The 13,618-nt window shown below is 36.4% G+C and overlaps 2 protein-coding genes across 4 annotated transcripts; both read right to left on the bottom strand.

The window, feature by feature from the left end:
* Window positions 1–334: 334 nt before the first annotated feature.
* On the bottom strand, window positions 335–4,333 carry LOC111271206 (uncharacterized). 2 transcript variants are annotated; one of them, XM_022851870.2, is made up of 3 exons: window positions 4,233–4,333; window positions 2,481–2,664; window positions 335–2,133 (listed from the first exon to the last, which is right to left on the bottom strand). In XM_022851870.2, exons 2-3 carry the CDS (start codon window positions 2,659–2,661, stop codon window positions 905–907), a joined length of 1,410 nt encoding a protein of 469 aa, XP_022707605.1. In that variant the 5' UTR covers window positions 2,662–2,664; window positions 4,233–4,333; the 3' UTR covers window positions 335–904. The 2 variants fall into 2 exon arrangements, with proteins under 2 accessions (XP_022707605.1, XP_022707604.1); XM_022851869.2 differs by lacking the exon at window positions 4,233–4,333 and adding an exon at window positions 3,160–3,413.
* A 1,527-nt stretch (window positions 4,334–5,860) lies between these two features.
* LOC111271208 (phospholipid phosphatase 5) lies at window positions 5,861–13,496 on the bottom strand. Of its 2 annotated transcripts, XM_022851871.2 has the most exons (6): window positions 13,060–13,496; window positions 11,609–11,714; window positions 10,632–10,722; window positions 8,335–8,398; window positions 6,977–7,275; window positions 5,861–6,639 (listed from the first exon to the last, which is right to left on the bottom strand). In XM_022851871.2, exons 1-6 carry the CDS (start codon window positions 13,161–13,163, stop codon window positions 6,431–6,433), a joined length of 873 nt encoding a protein of 290 aa, XP_022707606.1. In that variant the 5' UTR covers window positions 13,164–13,496; the 3' UTR covers window positions 5,861–6,430. The 2 variants fall into 2 exon arrangements, with proteins under 2 accessions (XP_022707606.1, XP_086828956.1); XM_086972830.1 differs by lacking the exon at window positions 10,632–10,722 and having other exon boundaries at window positions 11,605–11,714.
* Between the last annotated feature and the right edge of the window lie 122 nt (window positions 13,497–13,618).

The following is a 13,618-nucleotide window of genomic DNA, read 5'->3' as shown; positions in this document are numbered from 1 at the left end:
CTATTCTCATAAAATAAAAATGTAAAACTTATCATTTGTCAGAACCTTCTGTATTAGACAGCGCTTTGTCTATCTGCCTATTTATTTAAGATCTTCGACACTAGGATTAATTATTTTGTATTTCGTACTGATATTATTTCGAAGTGCCAGCACGACCTGTTTTTTACTACCTGATTTAGCTGTTCGGTTACTGCAAATAAGACGTGAGTACCTACTGGTGCCCTATCAGGACCTATTAATACCACACACAATAAATGAATTTTAAGGAACTCCGCCTTAAATAGGACACCATGCAGTTTACGTAGAGCAGATGGTTATACACAATGTACAAATGAAGAGCTGTGCAATGATTAAATCATATTATTATGTTTTTTTTTAAATAACATGAGAATATGCCGACATTTTGTACCGCGCCAGTAGTAATGCGCTGATTACTGATAATAACCATCAAAATATGAGAAAATAGTAAAGTATCCATTTTCTGTCAATACTTATTCGAGGAGTTCAATCAGATATACAAAATAGGCGTCTACAGGTTTCTTGAATAATAGAATGGTTATATTTGTAAGATACAGTCTAATAGCATAGGCAATATCATTTGATGCCTCAAAATGCTTCTGTTCGTGCCAAAGTCGCTCCTACAAAACAAAACTTTTTTACATATGTTGTTTCTTCGAAAAATTGCGCTATCTTATCTAGTTTGTGCCAAACGCACTCGAAGCAATGAAAACTACATTTGGACACCTACGAAGAAGTAAATGTGGCCGTATTTCTATAGAGCTTATAGGTTGTTTGTATCATATTACGTTATACTTTACAAATAAATCGGGAAAGTATGATTAATCCATACACCAGCCGAATGTTTAACTACTGGCTACAGTTGATGATTGCGCTCGTGATTTCCCTATAGATCAGAAGTTCCTTTAGCCAATCGGAGGACGCTAAAACTTTGAAGTTCCTCAAGGAGACTCTCAGCAGTATTTGTTGCTAGGGGTGAAACTGTTAGTTTCGACGTATCAACCGAGCGTTCCAGACTCGCTAAATATTCAAGCACAGCACGATTATCGTTCGACTCAAGTTGTACTTCCAAATCGTATGCGCGTATAGTTTCGGAAAGCAGTTTAAGTTCACTTATTGATCTGAGGGCCGAATCAAACAGATTTACCGTAGGCCGGAAAGAACGAGGAACCAGTGTACGATCATTCTTCGTCGACTGAAGCAACGATTTTTGTGAACGCATCATATTAAGCAGAGAATCGAATGATCGCAGCTTCTGGGATACATACAGCTCATCGCGTAGCAACTGCATTTGTTCTTCAAGTGCTTCATTGTCGTTGATCTGTGAGGCGAGGGCTGTGATAGCTGCGGACTGTCTATCACGGAGCGTCATCAACTCGTAACTATCATCTACTTCGGGTATCCCTTGAACGTTAGCTTCCTTCAGCTTGCTTAGCCTCGACCTAATAATTTCCTGACATTGCTTCAAAATGTTTTCCACCTCAGACTGCGTCAGGTTCTCGCAAGTGTTGCCCAAGCCAGTGATCTTTTTAGTCAGCTTTTTAATTGAATGCGCATGCGCTAAAGCGTTCAAACAAGTTGTGCTTAGATTCGCATTTGCTTGGGGTGTATCGACTTCTTTTAAACGTGCCGCAAAATCTGTGAAGGCCTTTGATACATAATCTATTGCTCTCTCACCGTCAGCGTAGTCATAAACGTAATTTCGTGTGCTTTCTTGAATTGAAAACCGAGCCACGTCGTCAATGCACCCTAACGCCTGCGCGGTACTACACAGTGAGGGTGGTTCTCCGCATTTCTGCCTTGTTGTTTGAGGCATGGGTATTCGCTGTAATGCACGTACACGATCCTCCATGAAGCCCGCAACAGCCACAAGGGGGGCGGCCTTCAATAACGATCGTGCTGCTTGATTTAGAACATCCGAAACACGTTGACATGCTAAGTCAGTTGCATTGTGGACTTCCCGTTGTGCCAGCAGGCGTCTGTACTTACTTCTTAGAGCCTCAAGCTTCGTGTCAAGATTTGCAATCTCCCTCTCAGCTGCATCTGATTCAAATTCTTCTTCAATCGACTTGCTTCGCTCTTGTGAAATTGCAATAATGTCCTGACAGTGCTCCCCTAAATATGGTACAAAAACACGAAATTGTATATTAATATTTTGGATAGCTATGTTTGTTCCATGCACACAACACTTCTACAATTGTCTTTGCATTGAATTAAATTTTAAAAATATTATTAACAATTACTACAATACAATAGTTACTACAATAGATACGTTAAAAAACAAGATATTGGGGCAAAAAAATATTTATAACAATTGCTTGAGTAGGTCCGTAAAATCGTCCATCCAGCTTAAAGAAGCCTTTTTTCTAAATATTTCCATAATATGGAACATAACAAGCACATTTCCGTTCAAATTAATAAAATCCGAAAAGCTAATATATAAAAATAGGCTATCAACGTACCAATAATGGCTATACAGATTCGAGCCAAACATTCCATAGCCTGTAAGGGATTTCTGTGAACAGACTCTTTAGGTAAACTGCCAAGGCCCAATTTATCGAACGCTTTGGCAACCAGTTGCTCTTGATCCAGCATGAACGTCGGTAGTCCGCGCCCCGTGGCAGATATCGAAGAGTCAGCCATGTCCTATAAAACGTACACACGGTTGGTTGGGTTTTATATTCGCTATGCACATCAATATCTGCGCAATAAAGCGGTGGGGTTCATCTTTAAATTTACTAGTGTAAAACTTGCATACTGACTAATTAAAAGAAAATACTTTCCAATAAAAACGAATTTTTTAATTTGGTAGCTTAATTAGCTCAATTCTTAATTGGTTGTGCTGTTATGGCGTGCGTGTTTGCTACTGAAACTACCGTTAGAGATTCTCACAACCCGACTCAGAGATGATCTGGTCGATTTATTTATCTTCATCCAGTTTACTGCTACCTGCCAATTGAGATGAATATAATGATAATTCCGTTGCAACTTTTAGATAGATTGCATTATAATTCAAAAATATGCAATACGTGATTGACTAACGAATGTCTACCTCTCTTCAATTCCTAAATAAAAATACATGACACAACTTCCAAATTACAAATATCGATTTCGGCATCTCTTCTTCGTTGTTGAACTAACCATTGAGTTTTGAAGACGTTGAACACACACTTATGTTTGACTCGACGACCAACTATGAGTAGAATATTATAGGAAGATTATATCGAGAAACGATTTATCTATAACCGCTTTTGACACAAACATCAAGCACATAATTACTGTAACACCTGTTTGTATAACTGTTACTGAAAGTACTTGTTCAAAAACGTCTCGGCTCTGATACACCATATGAAAATAAGTCGTCTCGCACGGGATACAAAACAAGCGAGAACAAAGCAGACAGCTTTCGCGCCATCATGTTTTGAAAAACGAACACAATCAGTGAAATTAAGCGAAAATAACACAGTATAATTAACCACCTGCTGATCTTTTATATTAGTATGAGCACATATATATATATATATATATATATATATATATATATACATTTTTGTCTTTTGATTTCCATGCGTATGTACAGTAGCCGTTGGACAAAAATACAGGTCATAGCGCGTAGATAGGAAAAATAGAAAGTAAGCTTGTATGAAGTTATATTAGGACAAATGGATGCAAAAAGAGGCAATGCAAATTACCTAAATAACTTTATGGCACTACTTTTCAATTTTGTCTCAAGTGGGGCAAACAATAGCAACGGAATCGTCAAAAAGGCAGAAAGATGCTGGAAGCACATTATGACATGTGTATTACGATCTCAATAATGCGATATTATAAATAAAGTGCTTCATTCATAATATTATATTCACCATTTTTGTTATTAACGCATACATAGTAGTTCCATATAGAATATATGGAAAGTGTTTTACCAACCACTCTGAAAGGTAAATTTGAAGCAGGATGTTTGGACAGAATATAGATAATGTGTTCATGACACTGGATTTGATCAAATTTAGACTGCAAGGTAAACGTTATACTTTTCTTGTTGGCAGAGAAGGGCATAAAGGATTAATAAACGTGATCTTAGTACAAACGGCTAGGACAGCACTTATGGTCCTGTCATTGAAGCAAATATTATTGAGAACTGCGAAAGTGACCGTAAGCAGCAAAAACTGCAACAATAGCAACTATTAGAAAATTTTCTATCAAATTTACATTACCTAGCTTATGAAATATTGTTGTGTTCATGAAGTCGGATTATGAGCCCGAACAGCACAAATGATCCAACAGCGTTTTATCTGTAACTGAGTCCACGAGAAAGATTATTCTCGATACTGCCAAGTAGAGGAATTGGACGATGAAGGCTACGTACATGGGAATGCTGTGGGTGTACGCAATCGACAACGCCCTCGTGGAAAGCAACGTAATAATCCACCTCCTAACGAAAAAAACAGCAAGAACTACGTTGATCACTTCAATACATAGGCCATGCTTGGTTCAAGGTCAAAGAAAAACTGACAGGAAAGCTTGCATTTTGCATACGCTTGTTTCTGGGGGCAAGATTGCCATTAATAGTAAATAAGTCGAAACCGGTACTCTAAAACGATTCTACTGCACTGTATATTTGGAAATTATCATATTATAAAATTTGGGCACAGTACTCATAAAAAAGATCTTTAAAATTAAAAATGATCAGACGAAATGAAAAACAAACCTATACAGGAAATCATTTTTGCTTTGACTTTGAATTTTCTCTTGGTCAAGAATCTGAGCAACCGAATGGACAAATATTTTAAAATCATTCTTAGAGTAACATTAATTTAATACTAGCCAGTAATGATGAACGCCTTAGAACAACATCAATATACACAATCGGAGCCTTGTTTATGGTTTTTATATAGACTTACATTTATATAGACTTAATACAAATTCACAATATCAGGGCAGATTTTTTTGGATCAAAAGAACTAAGACGTGAAAACTATAACTAACCCTAGTCAACTAAAATTTGGGCAACTTTTAGAATGGTAAAGAAGCCTGAGTATCTCATTGATAAAATTAGCTTGGCTTATACGGCAACTAGCTATATCTAAAATTTACCATGCAAAATGGATACAAGCTCAGTAATTATTCTACCCGACTTAATGATCAAACTATTTTTGGACCGATGAGCTGAGAAGAACGTTAACCTAAATGCCTTCCATGACCTTGGCGTTAGAGTTTCATAAAAAACTGATTCAGGAACAGGAACAAAATGTCTTACTTCTGTTCGTTGTTCTAGAACGTAACGCCACTTTAATTAGAACAGTCGAATTTGATCAATTTCCAAACTTGTCGTGGCGCTTTTGTTGTAGATATATCATTCGCTTCTTTCGCATTGGCTTCGTAGCGAAGTTGAAATGATGTTGTGCTCGAAAAACTCCCGTCCGAGAGAATTAACGTCACTTGCGTTGGACCAAGTGGCTTTGCACTGCTCTTTAAAGATGCATTATGGGTTTTTAAGGTATAGCATTATTGGACGTAGGGTTTGTCAATAATGGCCCCAGACTCTCGCCGGAATCGTTCGTCTAGGAAACAATTACGGCATTCAAATTCATTATGTTGGCCTACATATATAGATATTGACGTAAAGCGGCTGAGTAAAATCTAATCATCTGATTTCTAAAATTGCAACCTTGTGTAACCACAAAATAATATACCGGTAAAAAAGAATTAACACGTAATGGGTTTCATGAGGGTACAAACCGAATGTTTTTATAATGCCTGAATTTCATATAATGGATTTATATATACCTAATAATCAGAGTTCACGCAAGAAAGCAAACAACAACTTAACAAAGACCTCTGCTCTGGTTATCGCGAATAAAAAGGTATCCGCTATTTATTTCTACGAATATTGTAGTAAATATCATACGTTCAATCTAGCTCATCCATACGCACGACAGCTGATTAAATTTTCTTAATATGGACGCTGTTTATCAGGTTTTAATATACACTAAAATATTTTTTGCTAAAGCTCTTCGAGTTCTACAGGCGGCCACTAGTGATAAGTGACATTTTACATAATTGGAAAATTCAAATGAATGTTCATCCATATGGTGCCTCGTCAAAAATCCACATTAAAATGACGGGAGGTTATTTACCCGCATACAATAAATTTTATACTCTTAAATATTAGACCTGAATCGCCCTAGGTTACTTCAGTGTATTTTTAACATTTAAACTAATACATTAAGGTACATTAGGTATTCGACAGGCATAGCGAAACACGTCTTTAGTGCTACGTCCTGCTAACATCCAGTGTTAGGCACACTCATAAATACAGTAGGAAATTAAAGTAAGTCTCATTCGATTCAGATTTATATGACGTCGCACGTCGCAAGAAACCTGCTTCGTATTTCGGGTATTTCTGTCCTTTTTAGATCAATTTGGCGTTTTGTTTATGAAGCGAAAATCCGCTGGGAAAGCCGTGGCCATCAAAGTTATTGTTCTCGACAGCCAGGTCAGGTCCATAGACAGGAAATTCTGCTAGTGGAAGAGAAGCGTCCTGTTCAAATATCGATGGATATTGCTGCCTATAGCAAACGTATCCAACCGTGCAGCCTAAAATGGCGCCAACAGTAACATCTACAAAAAAAAGCAGAACAAACAACTCTGATGCTAATTTAATTGGACAATATGATAGCCCACATTTAGCAGAAAAAACGTGTGGTACTCTATGATTATTATAATAATTTTTATTATAGATTAAATTATTAGTAAACGCATATAAAATAAATAATCAAACTGCTTTTTTAATAAAACAAAGTCCAGCCTCTTTTGGGATTAATTGACAATACGAAAATAGTATAGCTATATACCTTATTGTGAACGACTGCCCTATACTCCAATTTTTAAATGTATATTTGCTCTATAAGTATTTAGTAAACAACAATTAGTAGACGATTCGGGTGTGTCTAATAACCTTGCCAGTGATGATGGTAGTCACATGTTCTGCTAATGGCTATCAGTAGTGCCAATAGAAGTGGAGATATTCCAAGAAGCGTCCGATGTGTTCTGAAGCGATGGGCTGTTGAATTCAGAGCTTGCAGTTTAGCTAGGAGATAAAGTGCTAAAAACATGTATGAAGAAAATGCAAGGGACGAATGACCTGAAGGGAAGCTCTTTCGACCTTCGCCAACAACGGATACAGGTCCGGTGCATGGCCGATTGAAGTCTCCTTCCCCCGATGGAAAGCACCGATAGAAAAAGTCGGGCCTAGGTCTGTTAAAGAGAAAATTGTAAAAATGCGACCGTTTTTTAAAACTTCGGCTTTAATAATTGACCAGCGCAAACTAAAAATTGAGCATACAAATTTTTTTTTTAAAGTCCAGTTCTTAAAACGTTTGTTCATCAAGCAAGAAAGTCCTGGATTCACTTTCCAATCTATATTTGCCTATATTTTGTTGAATATTATACAAATACAGTTATCTTTAGATTTTACATATTATTTTTTGTACCCTATAAGGGATTTATCGTTTTACGTTGCTTACGTCTTTCCACCAAGAGCTTGTAAGTATATGCGATGCCACTTATGTGATGTAGATATCGTTCACAACAATAGTGCTATCCATATACTTACAAAACTACTCGGTAAACATCGAAAAGGTGTTGCGTGTTCCGACGTTTGTCATTAAAGAAATCCCTTTTATTTAGTCCGGTCTGTAGTTATTATTACTGTTTTTATTAAAAGCGAGTGTCCAAATTTTTTATGATGACTTAAGAGTCGCTTTTAATAGTTCATAAAATGTGTTTTACGTTTCGCGTAAGTGTTGCTGCTGTAACTTTATGAAGCAGCCTAAGTATTATCACTAGCTGACGAAGATCGCTTCCCAGGCAAATATGTATTTTAGGTGGATTTCAGTACAGATGTGGCAATTCATGTTAGAAATAACTATAAAATCGTCATCAGGTAAGGTTTCAAGATTGAGGTGTTACCTTAAGCCTTCCTAGAGATAAATCACATATCTAAATGAATTCCGCTATGAATAGATTTGTGCAATCTCAATAACTAACCAATCTAAGTGTGACTTTACAGTCATATAGGGATCAAGATTATAAACATTTGAAACTACGAGAAAACAAAAATGGTTAACTCTAATGTCTCACGTTGTTACCTCTGTGAAGTGTCATCATATTGAATTGCAAGATTAGCGGGTCTTTTATATATTTTCGAGATTTTTGAAAAGCTTATATAGTATATGGTATCGTACCCATTTCGATCGACTGTACAGAAATAATGAGGAAAACTAGTGCTACGCTTCGAGTATGGTATACACTTACCGACCCACACACACTTTTAGGGCGTTTGTGATTACAGATGTCACCCCAATGGCTAACGTAAAGCCTGCAAAATAGAGTTTCTGTTAATACAACTTACAAGACTTGGTCTACATATAAGTGTTAATAACTAGTACAATTGAAATCCATTCATACTCGCCTATTTATATATTACAATATGGAGATGGCATAGAAGAGGAAGGAAAATAACTAATTTCATAACTAAAAAAGCTGATATCATGAGTCGAGTTATGGTTTGTTAGATTTAATTTCAGGATACTATAGTACACATTTTAGAAGCAACTAAATCAACACAAAGGATCATAACATACATGTAGTCAATAACTTATATTTCTACTAGACGGAGCCACCGGTCACTTCACGCTTATTTTATCTAATTTGTTGACGTTACAACCAACTCGACATAAATATTAATAGTAATATGCCAACACAATAATTTAGTTCCACCTAAGCAGTCATTCTACCGTAACTATTTTATTAGGCAGTTCTAATATGTTTGTGAGAACGTTCAGCCAACTTTAGATTTGTTTTCCCCGAGATATGTTGGTCTTATGTGCATTTCGATAACGTAATTAGGGGACTGTTTTACTACTGGTTGATTGACTGTTTTCAAATTGCACGTAAACTGGGGTACGCTATCAGCTGACCTTTGAAAGACGTGTCAATCGAGTCGGCCTTCAGTCGATTTTTAACGGATACTTCGATTGGTCGAGCTGCCTAACCTATTGATCCTGTTTTTGGGATGTCACTGAGATTTAAAAATGTTATTCTTTTTTATATATTTTATTAAAATTGACTCTGATCGTACCACCAGACCATAATAAATATTAAATTTCCTTTTTTAATAAAAAATAGTTGCATATATGAAACGAAGTAAATATAACATTCCATGATGATTTCATATGTCTTAGATGATATTGACTCTGTAGAATGTGACTTATATTTTTATTTTTTTAATTTTTTTATTATATTTTTTAAATTTTTTAATAGATGGTCGCATATATTTATTTGACGTTTTGATATTTTTCGTTGAAAGTTAATAAAGAAAAATCTTTACCAAATTCAACTTTACATTAGCCACTTCGACTTTGCAATTGGCATTTATTAGGATTTCACTTAAAACTCGATTCTATACGAGCTATACGACAATAGGATTTTCGCAATTATCACTTGAAAGTATTAACTTTTTGTACAATTATAGATGTAGTGCATATCTACCCAGGTAGTTGAGACCTATCGATTGGTGCTCTTTACATAAAATACCGTGTTAAGTTTTCGCCTTTCAGACGGCGTTTTTCGGCGATTCGAATACTGAGATTTAGATATACGAAGACACGTGGCATTTCAGTTCAGCTCATCAGAAGCTTTGGATTAGTACCAACAAAAACCTTTAGATAGACTTTTGTGTAAACGATTTTTATCCTAGTATTACCTAAGCGAAAAACCTATCATATTCGGTTTTTGGCCATTTTCAGGCTGAAATATCAATTTTAGTTACAGTTATTAGAAATCTGCTCGAAGACACATTAAAAATATGTTGAAAAAAATCCTCATCCCACTGTCATTTATCCAAAACGAATGAGTTTCGGCCCATTTTTACGCTAAAATATCTATGCAATTCAACGACAACTTTCGACTGGAATCAAGACCCTCCCTTCCTTTGCTTCTACATAGACTTTCTTCTAAACCTCCGGCCGCTATTCTGTCAGCCAAAAAAAACCGCGACAAAGTTCCCATCAAAATATAGCTCGTAGGCCTAAAAGACCAAAAAACTGCAGAAAAAAAGATTGCCCAAACCAACATTACGCTTTATGAAATGCAAAAACAAGTTCTTTGTAGAAAAAATGTATTGCAACTTTCATCTTACACGCGGTTGTCTCCAGGATAAAACTCCGGCAAACCGCCAAGAATTAGCGTAATCCGACTACTCTAAGGGGTCGGATTTGAGCGGATTATTGAGACGGTACATGGAGTTTAAGTTGTATATAATTAAATAATGCCAATAATTTGAGGTATCATATCACTCATAGGTTTCGGATGAGAAGTCCGGAACGGTGTGCTCTCTATTCAACGGTTTAGCAACGCATAACGTACGTGTTACGTTCTAGTAAACACGATCTTGCGCATGTATTTGTTCCTACTGCAGTAGCAGTATTTCTGAAGCAATGTTTATTGGCAGTATTCGGCGTAAGGTACGAAAGATTTTTGGTCGTATAAGTAATTCATTTAAAGTTGCGCGCTTAAGTTACGAGCGAAAGGAATAAAGCAGTGAAACCAACCTAAATGGGCAGCACTAATGTCAGATCTGTTCTTGGGTTGGACATAGTTAACGAAGACGACCACAGATGAAGGGACAACGAAGATCAACACCTGCAATTAGTCACATGATAATCAAGCATCAAACAAGCATAGCAATGTTAACATACATGCAATCATATATGCAATATAAAGGGGTATCTGCTTATGCTGAAGTTCAGTTTAGATTTTAGTCGATTGTCCTAGTGAAATTGGTGAGTTGGTTTTCAGAAAAAGGAACGCACGCTTCGCATGTTGATATCTACAGTTAAGCTTAATTAATATTCTGAACGTGAACAAAATCGCATGCATCTATAAATTAACAACTCACATTTGTTTACAATGAAAACGCTGTTAGGATGTTGTAAAGGAGCCCTATAAAGATTTATAATCTCTTAAGATTATTCTGTCTCTCTACGACGACACCTTATGATCTCGCAGTAAAATGTGTATTTGTACCTCTGGTAGCATGCTTTGACTACTAATGACACTGAAGCCAATACAAAACAGGCATCAGTGCAAGCGCTAAGTAGTCCTTTTTAAGGAGACAACTCTTGAGACATGCGCAGGATAAGGATGCACAGGACAGGATAAGCGAGAAAAACATGGTTTACACGGATGATTACACGTCACAGTCTTTCCAATTGTGGACACGAAATGCATTATTTTAGGTATATACATGTGATAAGACGCACAATTATGCACATTGCACTAAACCACAAATTATCTAACTGGGAAAGCCGAATACCACATTAAAAGATCTATCTATAGAAGGCCACGCATCTCTCCTACAGTTCAGTGCTTAGGTACTTTAAAAGTATAAAGTGAGCATAAATGGCGTTGCTGTAGATTGACCAATAATGTTAATATTTTTAGACGAAATTTAAAAATTGTTTTACTGGTTGATCAAATTTATCCTTTCTTGTTTTCACTAAACTGTTGTGGATTGGAACGTACTTACATAGAGCAACTGGACTGATATATAACTGTTGGTTCGAGGATTTTTATACAACCACGCCTCCTCAGGTTGTATCTTTCGCTCAAACGCAGGTACGAATTCGAGTACCCTGAAATGATAGAATAGGTTTATCTTTGACGCCTAGTTTATGACTATGGCATACAGTACCATCACATTTTCTATAATCTAGATTACACCTTTGTATTGTACTTTGTTATAATCCAATTTGAAGTTTGCATGCCATAGAAATCAAGGACAAAGCAAAAATTAATGAAAAAAACAAATTGGGTTTATTATACGTGGGCTAAGTGAGTAGCGCAGTCAACCCAAAGTGTACCTTAGCTATGACCGATTGTGACAAACATATTTTGGTTGTATGAACAGCCTGTGTTCATCTTTGGGACACCGTGAATAGCACAATCAATGATACCTGAATATATTGAAATTCAAAAACATATTTTGTTACGAAACAAAGTTCGTATATTTAGTCATGTGTCACTCATTAAGTCAGCACGTTCTGGATTTTATTACCAATATTTGTCATAGCAGTTGCTAGCGCTGGTAATTTCCATTGCGAAAATTTCTCATCGTTACATATAGAAAATTCCATCTTTATACTGAGTTTCCTATTAAGTAGCCAATTTTGCAGCTATTGTCACTCAGACCGGTGCTAAGTTTAGAAAAAGGTAGAAAGGTTTTCAAATGTTTTTTGAAAGGTCTTTAATTGACAATCAATTGAAAAAAGCTTGATGGAATAAAATCTAAAAAAAGAAGCAATTCGTGCTATCCTTTAAGGTAAAAGTATAAAAATCAGAAGCTTAACCGCTAAAAGGCGACACACTCTACAATAAATATATACGTAAATCGGCGGGTGTTTTCTAATATTATATGAAAGCCGCTTGTGACAATCGTTCAAATATTAATAAATCACTATGAAAAGCATATAAAAATGTGTATATACGCCACCTATGTAAAAACTATCCACGATTATTTTACGGCAATGACGTTGCACATCATTTTATGGGAAAACAAATATTCTTATTGGTTACATCTGCTTATGATTAGCTATTACGCTATTTTAGTAGTTTTGTGTCCAATGGCCATAAATGAAGTTTTCTAGAATAAAGCGTGTTTATAACTTTGCTATTATGAGGCTAGTAATTAAACCGCTAGTCCCACGAAGTGGTTTGCGTAGCGCTTCTAACACATCCCTTTATGACTACATGGAAAATGGTATATAAGAACCGATACATTAGGGTTCTACAAAGGAACCAAGTAAGTGGTTGAAAAGATAATTTTCGTTAATAATATTATATAAAAGGTTAATTATATTATAATTTGCTTTATTTATTCGAAAGTCCACATAATGCGTTCTTCACTCGATCTAATTTTTGCCGCAGTTCGTTTTTATTGAAGGTACCTTGCCCCTACGTATCATCAACGAAGCCACTTACATGGCAACCCCAATAAGAACTACTCGGAGAAGGATTTCGGTAAACACTTCGGAGCCCAGTAACGGGACCGGTGCAATGTTTGAGCCCCGTTGCGACGAGGTCATCGTAGCCCCCAGAACAAATAGTTTCGCCAAGTAAATCAAACCGGACCAAACAGGCCCGCTTGACGCACGAATTTCAAACCACCGTTTTTCACTGCCTAAACTTTTGCTTCAGGTAAGCCGGTCGACCCGATCAGCCCGCCTCACACAATCAGAAAGCACCCCACGCGGAGGGGCAATTTCGAACGTCACTGCAAGTTGGCAGTGATGTCACCTCAGCACACAGCACCGTTCTTGCAAGGTGTCAGATGGTACGGCGATAGCGCCATTTTCAAACTATGATTTTTTTTCGAATTCGCAATGGATTTGCGGTAGACTACCACTTAGTTGCAAAACTCGTTTATCTGACTGTTGTCAGTCATGTCAACAACACCTATAGTAAAAAAATAACAATAATGATCATATTATAAATTGGAGTCTCTGCATGAGTCTGCATGAGAATTTTTAGACATTTTCTG

Source organism: Varroa jacobsoni, unplaced genomic scaffold (genome assembly GCF_002532875.2).
Source record: "Varroa jacobsoni isolate VJ856 unplaced genomic scaffold, vjacob_1.0 contig00415, whole genome shotgun sequence".
Taxonomy (NCBI): domain Eukaryota; kingdom Metazoa; phylum Arthropoda; class Arachnida; order Mesostigmata; family Varroidae; genus Varroa; species Varroa jacobsoni.
This window is presented reverse-complemented; position numbering and strand designations above follow the sequence as displayed.